The 8,855-nt window shown below is 66.3% G+C and overlaps 1 protein-coding gene across 1 annotated transcript; it reads left to right on the top strand.

Moving 5' to 3' along the window:
- Positions 1–513: 513 nt before the first annotated feature.
- Positions 514–6,190, top strand: LOC117870282 (aminopeptidase Ey-like; the record flags this gene model as incomplete). Its single annotated transcript, XM_034757376.1, has 9 exons — positions 514–697; positions 893–948; positions 1,742–1,889; positions 2,221–2,312; positions 2,988–3,098; positions 3,906–4,073; positions 4,257–4,397; positions 4,782–4,863; positions 5,587–6,190. Coding segments are annotated over 9 exons (1,135 nt in total), but the record flags the coding sequence as incomplete, so codon positions are not given.
- Positions 6,191–8,855: the final 2,665 nt, after the last annotated feature.

The following is an 8,855-nucleotide window of genomic DNA, read 5'->3' as shown; positions in this document are numbered from 1 at the left end:
TTCAGTGCGGTTACTGGGGGTGTCACATCCCCCTCTTCAGCCCAGGCGGGTCAGCAGGGGGAGAGTCTTCGTAGGGGAGCAGCCCCGGAGGGGCTCAGTGGGGGGTTCTAGGGGGTGGGCCTCAGAGGGGGTCGGTGTGGGGGGTTAGGGGGATGCCCCCAGAGGGGTTCGGTGGGGGGTTCTAGGGGGTGGCTCCCAGGAGGGGCTTGGCAGGGGGAGTTTTAGGGGGAGACCCCTGGAGGGGCTCAGTGGGGGCTTCAGGGGATGGCACCCGAAGGGGATCAGTGGGGGGGGGTTCTAAGGGGTGGCTCCCAGGAGGGCCTTGGCAGGGGGGTTCTAGGGGGTGGCCCCCAGAAGGGCTCGGCGGGGAGGTTCTGAGGGGTGGCCCCCGGAGGGGATCTGTGGGGGGATTCTAGGGGGTGGGCCTCGGAGGGTATCGGTGGGGGGGGGTTAGGGGGAGGCCCCCGGGGGGGCTCAGTGGGGGGTTCTAGGCTCAGGGACTCTCTGCTCTAGACTTGAAGGGAGGGGCCCCACTAATGTGCTTCCTTTTCCTGTCTCAGCCAGCAACTCATCGTTTGCGGTGACTGGTGCCTCCAACTGGCTCCTGCTCAACATCAACGTGACGGGGTATTTCCGGGTGAACTACGACCAGGACAACTGGAACAAGCTGCTGACCGAGCTGGGCACCAATCACGAGGTACCCGAAACCCAGCCTCTGCCCCCGCACCAGCACTCTCAGCCCAGGGGACCAGGCCCCTGCTGTGGGGCGGCCGGACCCCAAGCTGGGCCAGGGACCCCAGAGCCAGCCCAAGCCGAGTCGCCCATTCCATGGCTCTTCTCCCCCCCACGGTCTGCTCCTGCCCCCCGCGTAATCGTCTTTGCTCTTTTCCAGGCCATCCCGGTGATAAACCGAGCCCAGATCATTGACGATGCCTTTAACCTGGCCAGGTGAGTCACCCGGGCCGCCACGGGGTGACAACCAGCCTCTGGCCTCCTCCCCCAACCCCTCGGCGGAGTCCGCTCCCCACAGCGCCTGAGCAAGGCTGGCAGGCCGGGGAGACGTCTGTCCCTGCACACGCCCCTCAGGCAGCGAGAGGGAGGCCCCCACACCCTCCGGTTCCCCCTCTCTGGGCTGGGCAGCTAGGAATCTCCCGCTGCGTCTCGCTGGCAGCTCAGGGCTGGATGGTTCAGGAGCTGGGGCCGCAGTGGGGCTGAGGGGCTGGCAGAGTTGGGCGCTGAGATCCCAGCAGGCCCACGGGCAGGCGACTGGGCTGCTGAATGCCTGAGGTGTTGCGGGCCCGGCTCTGCGCCTACCCCAGGTACACAGCCAGCCTGTGCCAGGCTCTGTCCTGCCTGGCACCCTGGTGCCAGGGGGTGCAAGGAGAGTCCAGCTGGGGGCTTGTGTGGGGAGCTGGGCTGCATGTCCCCATCACCCAGCCAGGCTGGCCCCTGTGGGTGGGGCAGCAAACATCCAGGGGGCGGGGGGGTAACAGAGCAGGCCCCGCAGGGGGTCTTCGGGATGGACTGGCCACTCTGCTGGCTGGCAGGCAGGGCTCAGTCTGTGGGGTATTAGCAACAGGGGATGGGGGGGTCCATTGCCGGGGGGGGGGGGGGGGGCGGGCGGGGTCCATTGCCGGGGGTGTGTGTGGGAGGAGGCGGGGCCATTGCCAAGCAGGGAGGGCACAGAGGGCACGTCTAGTGGTGTGGCGGGAGGACGTGAGCTTTGCAATTGGCTGTTTAGGGCTAAACACATCAGCATCACGCTGGCTCTGAATACCACCACCTACCTGGACAAGGAGCGGGAGTACCTGCCCTGGAGCGCCGCCCTCGACAACCTGGGCTACTTCCGCCTGATGTTTGACCGCAGTGAGGTGTACGGCCCCATGCAGGTGAGCCCCCGCCTGCCCCAGGCCAGGTGGATTGCGGGCAGCATGGCTGGATGGCGCTCGGATGGCCACTCTGCCGTCCCCGCCTGTGCGGGGTCAGTTCAGCCGTGGGCCTGGCACAAACGCAGGGCATAGGGTGGGTTCTGCAAATCGCCCCAGCGAGGCAGAGAGGCGGGCCCCAGAGGGTCGGAGCTGCCCGGGGAAGGGCATGGGGTGGGGGGAAGGAGGCGGCAGGAGCCGGGGGCGCGCTGGGTGATCGCGGCGTGACGGGGGGAAGGCTCAGAGCTCCTGATTCTTCTGGCAAGTGGCACTCACCCTGCCCATCCTCCCCCAGAAATACATCCGGAATCAGGTGACCCCCTTGTTCCAGTACTTTGGAAACATCACCTCCAACTGGACCAGGCTCCTGGACGGCTTGATGGAGCAGTGAGTCCCAGCGCGGCACGTCCTCTGGCCAGCCACAGGGCAGGCCCTGCGCACCCGGCGCCCCTGGGGCCTGGAGAACTGGCTCCTCCCGTGACTGCTGCTGCCTCTTTTCCAAGGGGAGGGCTCTGGGCCCCCCTTTCCTGCCCCACCCCTCAGCCAAGGGGGGCGCTGGGCATGGCTCCCAGAGTGCGGGCACGCTGGGGCCGGTTGGGTGGCCCTGTGTTACGGGCATATGCCACTCTGTGCTCAGTCCCAGGCACCCTCCAGACCCTGCCTCTCCTCTCGCTCTTCCTCTGCTCCAGCGGACCCCGAGAGGCCGGGCGTTCCCCTCCCCACTGGCGGGATGGCTGAGCTGGGTAGTGGCACCCGCTGGCAGGAGGCAGAAGGAGCTGCCACGCGGTGCCCGGTGGGAACTGCCCAAGGTGCACCCAGGCAGCACTGTCCCTGGTAGTGCCCACTGCTCGCAGCCTCAGAGCGAGGTGACCCCCACCCAGCCCGTGCTGCGCCTAGCAGATGGGGCAGTGGGAGAGACGCCTCCTGGGCCCGGCTGGTGACGGGCCGGTGTGCGCCTGCCTCTGTCACGGTCATTCTGCCTGGTCTCCCTGCCTGCCAGGCCTGGCTCCTAGGGCCCCTTCGCCGGGTCCAGCCGCTGACACGGCTCCTCTCCCCACTCAGGTACAACGAGATCAACGCCATCAGCACGGCCTGTTCCCAAGGCGTCCCTGAGTGCACGCAGCTGGCGGCCGCCTTCTTCAACCAGTGGAAGCAAAACCCCAGCAACAACCCGTGAGCCCTTCCCCGTGGCCTCTGGGCAGGGAGGAGGTGGCTGAGGGGATGGGCCGGGCTGGGCCATGGCGCTGCTCTGGGCTGGGGGCAGGGCTGGACGGGCCTTGGTTCCCCCCTGGGTTGGGGGGCTGGGCTGGACCGGGCCGTGGCGCCCCCCTGGGTTGGGGGACAGGGCTGGACCGGGCCTTGGTTCCCCCCTGGGTTGGGGGGCTGGGCTGGACTGGGTCGTGGCGCCCCCCTGGGATTGGGGGCAGGGCTGGACCGGGCCTTGGTTCCCCCCCGGGTTGGGGGGCTGGGCTGGACCGGGTCGTGGCGCCCCCCTGGGATGGGGGGCAGGGCTGGACCGGGCCTTGGTTCCTCCCTAGATTGGGGGGCTGGGCTGGACCAGGCCGTGGCGCCCCCCTGGGTTGGGGGGCAGGGCTGGACCGGGCCTTGGTTCCCCCCTGGGTTGGGGGGCTGGGCTGGACCGGGTCGTGGCGCCCCCCTGGGATGGGGGGCTGGGGTGGACCGGGTCATGGCGCCCCCGTGGGATGGGGGGCTGGGGCAGGCCCAAGGGGGAGTGCAGGCAGAATTTGCCTATTTCCAGCTGGTAAATACCCAGCTCCCTGGCGCTGCCTGGACCCTAGTGAGCTGCTAGCCCTACGCATGGGCCCGCTCTTTCCGGGTGGGGGGTGCCCCCCAGCACTCCTCCATGGGAGCCTCTCCCCATGGTTTGCTGCGCCAGGGCTCTGCTGAGTGGGGCCCGGTGCCTGAGTGCCGAGCGCGTTCCCCGGCACGGCCCCCGTGACAGGCATGTTCCCCCCCCAGGATCCCCCCGAACCTGCGCTCCTCCATCTACTGCAGCGCCATAGAGACGGGCAGCGAGGCAGACTGGGAGTTCCTCTGGCAGATGTTTAAAAACGCCACGGTGGTGGCCGAAGCCGACAAGCTCCGCTCGGCCCTGGCCTGCAGCAAGGAGCCTTGGATCTTGAAAAGGTGTGTGGGGGACACAGCCGCCTTCGGGGAATGGGGGCCGTGGAGCCCATCGGCGTAGGGATGGGGAGGATCCAGGCTGCCATGGGCACGGGGAAGGAGAAGGGTCTGGGGCTGCCTGCAGCGGTAGGTGGCCCTGCGCCTGCCACGGGTGCCGCGTACCAGCCCTGCCTGCCCTCTCCCCAGGTATCTGGAGTACTGCCTGGATCCCAGCAAAATCCGGAAGCAGGACGCCACCTCCACCATCAACAGCATCGCCAGTAACGTGGTGGGGCAGAGCCTGGCCTGGGACTTCATCCGGGGCAACTGGAAGACCCTTTTCAGCCAGTGAGTGCCACTGAGGGGCAGCCCGTGGGAGGGGGCTGGGGAATGCAGGGGAGCAAGGGGGAGTGGAGGAGCGATGGGGAATGGGGGGAGCAATGGGGAGCCTGGGGGAGGGGGAGGAACAAGAGGGGATGGGGAATGGGGGGGGCGCTCTCAGTCTCTCTCCCCACACGTTATGTGCCCTTCGTGCCATCCCGGGCTCCCGTGGCTGCCTGGTGAAGAGCAGGGGGTGCTCTCTGCTCCTATGCCCTGACGCTCTCTCCTCTCGCTCCATGCCCGGGGCAGCCCCTCTGCTGAGCCCTGGTAGCTCTTTCCGGGATGCTGCCCCTTTGGGAGGAAGGCACCTCCCCCATGCCCGCCTGCTCACCCCGCCCCTCCCCTCCACAGGTACGGCGGGGGCTCCTTCTCCTTCTCGGGCCTGATCCAGGTGGTGACGCAGCGGTTTGCCTCTGAGTTCGAGCTGCAGCAGGTGAGGCCCGTCCCAGGCCTATCTGTGCGCGGGGTGGTGGGGCCCCTCAGGAAGGGAGAGCCCCGTCCGGTCTGCTCTAGCCCTCCCCAGGGCCCGGACGTCGCTCCCTGCAGTCTCTCCCCAGGGCCTGGCCCAGGTGGGCTGGGAGCCACCCGAGTGCAGGGGCTGGCACCATTTCGCGTGGGGTCGTCGGCGCTTCACAGCCCCAATCCGTTAGTGCAGCTCTGTCGCCCTTGCCCGGCCACCCTGCAGCAGAGGGATCCTGCCTCCCTGCTGGGCGGGCGAATCCGTCAAGCCCCCGTCACTTGGGGGCGAGCCAGGGCAGGTCTAGGGAGAGGTCCAGCTGTGATGCCAGCCCCAGGGATGGCAGCGCCCCGCTACCTCCAGCCACACATAGCCCCTGCCCCATTTGTGGGGCCGCAGCCGAGGAACTGGTGCTGCAGGAAACCTCGCGTGTTACCGAAGCACCCCAAGGCTGCATGCCTGTCCCTTGGGGTTCACATCCTGGCCTCCCTCCCTGTGTGGCCAAGCAGCGCACACACAGCTGCTTTCCTGCTTCTCCTGGGTCCATCCCTCTGGGCCTGCAGGTGTCTGGGGCTGCTTGGCGCCCTCCCCAGGTTTGGGGTGCCCGGGTGGTGCCAGGGCCGCATGAGGGCACCGCAGTGCACCGGCGCTGTCCTGCGGCCGCCCTCACTCCCTCTCGGGCCCGCTCTCTCTCGGCAGCTGGAGCAGTTCAAGGCAGACAACGCTGACGTGGGCTTTGGCTCGGGCACGCGGGCGCTGGAGCAGGCGCTGGAGAAGACCAAAGCTAATATCAAATGGGTGGCAGAGAACAAGCAGACGGTGCTGACGTGGTTTGAGACGGCAAGCAGCTGAGAGGGTGAACTCAGTAACGCCAACCCCTCCCACGTCAGCCTCCTCCCGCTGCTCGGGGGGGCTGTGCCCCGGTTCCTGAGCCCCACACCCTGGGCATGCGGCCTCCTGAACTCTCCTGTCATTGGCCCATGTCCCCCCCCCACCCCCCCTCACACATTCTGCCTCCACTCCCAGAACACCCTGCACTGCCTGGGGCTCACCCTGGCCGTGCTCCCACAATGCTTTGCACACGGGCCCCATTGACAGGGCCTCGCCACAGCCCTTGTTGCAGTGACTGTCCCAGGGAAGCCCAGGTGCCCGTGGGGTGGTCATGGGCAGACAGGAGGGTGAGGGCAGCGGGGCTGCTGACTGGGGAGCCCCCCAGCCCCGCCGCGGGCCAGGACATGTGTCTGCTGTATAGTCCTTCTCAGCCCCAGACATTGTAAATAAAGGCTTAATGTTAAATGGTAAAGCCATGGGGCTGGGGCTCGGCCCAGCGCCTCCTGCACTCCCACAGCTCGCTCCCACGCTCAGCCTGGGCAAGTGCCCGGGCCGTTCCCTTTGCCACCGGCATGGTCATGGTGGGGGAGAACGGGGGGGCAGGATGTGAGCAGGAGGCAGGGTGGCTCCGGGGACCAGGGAGTGGACATGCTGGGAGAACAGGAAACGAGCCACTCCCCACAGCCGGGGTGTCAGGCAGAGGGGCCAGCCCCTGCCTCAGGCGAGCTCTGCCCAGCCCGCTGAGGCTGTTAGGAGCCGGGGCGAAGTGGTGACGAAGGCCTGGCGGGGGCTGTCTGAGGGTACATGTCAGCGATCCCCAGGGGTAGTGCCGGTCCCAGCTCTGCTCCCACACAGGGTCGGGAGGGCCGGCAGTGGGAGTCAGGCAGGCTGGTGCAGAGTGGGTGCCAGGGCGGGGGGGACGGACCAGCCCCGCTAAGGCACAGGAGCAGTGGGCCCTGGGGGCAGGGGGCACAGGCCCCATCACAGAGGCTAGAGGAGAGTTCCCTCCCTCCAGTCCATCCCTTCCCTCCATGGTGCCCGCTGGCACATCCAGAGCTCAGCCCAGCCTGGTTGTGAATCTCCCCCAGTGACGGGGCTCCCGTCCCTTCCCCGGCTGTCTACCCACTGCGCTGTCTGCTGGGGCAGGAGGCTCTGGCCGTGACCCCGGAGCTGCAGTACCCGCAGGGCAAGGAGCAAGGGCTGCTCCGGGCAGGCCCAGAGTGGCAGTGGCTGGGCACAGGGCATATAAAGCAGGAGGTCCCAGTATCTGGGGTCGGTACTTGGCCATCTCCTCCAGCTCTGGGCTGGAGACACAGGCTGGGGGCAGGCGGGGGGAGAGCTGGCAGGCTGGGGGCAGAAGGGACACTGGTTCTATGGAATAAAGGGATTGTTACCCTTTTCTATGGGTGTAGAGCCTGCAGATCCCAAGACACCTCACTCTGAGCCCTGGGACGTGGGCTGGGGGCCAGCCAGGGAGAGGCTGCTTTGCCTGATGATTTTGGCCCCGTCCCTGAGGATCTCAGCGGCTGGCAGGGCTGTTGTCAGTGCAGCCCTCGGACCCAGCCCGGCAGGGACACAGCTTTGCAGCTTGGCAATGGGGTTGGTGCCCAGGTCTGAGCTGGGCTCTGGGTGCAGCGACCATTTGGAGAAGTGGCTGGGGCTGCAGGGCGTCTCTGGCTGCATCGGGGGGCAGCGCGGCAGCCCGGGGCTCTGGGCTGAGGCCGGAGGTGTGATGTGGCACCTGTGCAGGTCCAAGCCCGGGGATGGGGGAGGCAGCGGGTGGGGAACCCGGGGCACTCGGAGGCAGAGATAAGAACATAAGAACGGCCAGACTGAGTCAGACCAAAGGTCCATCTAGCCCAGTATCCTGTCTGCCCACAGTGGCCAATGCCAGGTGCCCCAGAGGGAGTGAACCTAACTGGTAATGATCAAGTGATCTCTCTCCTGCCATCCATCTCCATCCTCTGACAAACAGAGGCTAGGGACACCATTCCTTACCCATCCTGACTAATAACCATTAATGGACTTAACCACAATGAATTTATCTAGTTCTCTTTTAAACCCTGTTATAGTCCTAGCCTTCACAACCTCCTCAGGCAAGGAGTTCCACAAGTTGACTGTGCGTTGTGTGAAGAAGAACTTCCTTTGATTTGTTTTAAACCTGCTGCCTATTAATTTCTTTTGGTGGCCCCTAGTTCTTATATTATGGGAACAAGTAAATAACTTTTCCTTATTCACTTTCTCCACACCACTCATGATTTTATAGACCTGTCATATCCCCCCTTAGTTGCTTCTTTTCCAAGCTGAAAAGTCCTAGCCTCTTTAATCTCTCCTCATATGTGCCCTGTTCACCTGAATGCACGGTTCTGGAGTCACTTAGACAGCAGCACAATTTCCTTGCCAGGAATGTGACACCTCCATCTCTGTGTCCCCCCAGTGACCCCCGCCCCAGGAGTCCCCTTGACTGCCCTCTCCCCGTGACCCCCATGACCCACTGTGATTCGCCTGGCCCCATTGCCTCGTGACCCCCATCCTTGTGACCCCCATGACAACCCCACCCCACCCTCATGATTCCCCTGTCCCCGTGAGTCCCTGCCCATCTCCCTGAACACCCAGGTCCTCTGGCTACGTCTGGGGAGCAGGCCTGGAGCTGGGCTGAGGCCAAGACAGAGGCGCGCTGGGCTGCCATTGCTGTTCTCCAGGCTGCAAAGGGGCTCGTGGGGCGAAATGGGTCCAGGGTGACTTCGTGCTCTGCCCAGTTGCCTCCAAGAAGTGCCATGGGCAGGGGCTGCCCACGTGTGAAGCGCGCTCGCCTCAGTTCTGGCCTACATCCATGGCTCATTCTCCAGGCCACTGCCCAAGGGATGGTGAGACCTGTCAGCCCCACACAGCACCGGGCCCTGCCCAGCACCGCGCTGGGTCCCCCATCCTCATCCCCACACAGACCCAGGCCCTGCCCAGCACCGCGCTGGGTCCCCCCCTCAGCCCCACACAGCACCGGGCCCTGCCCAGCACCGCGCTGGGTCCCCCCGCCCCCAGCCCCACACAGACCCAGGCCCTGCCCAGCACCGCGCTGGGTCCCCCATCCCCATCTCCACACAGACCCAGGCCCTGCCCAGCACCGCGCTGGGTCCCCC

This window comes from Trachemys scripta, unplaced genomic scaffold (assembly GCF_013100865.1).
Source record: "Trachemys scripta elegans isolate TJP31775 unplaced genomic scaffold, CAS_Tse_1.0 scaffold_130, whole genome shotgun sequence".
Classification (NCBI taxonomy): Eukaryota; Metazoa; Chordata; order Testudines; family Emydidae; genus Trachemys; species Trachemys scripta.
Note: the sequence above shows the minus strand (reverse complement) of the source record. Positions and strands in the feature narration are given on the sequence as shown.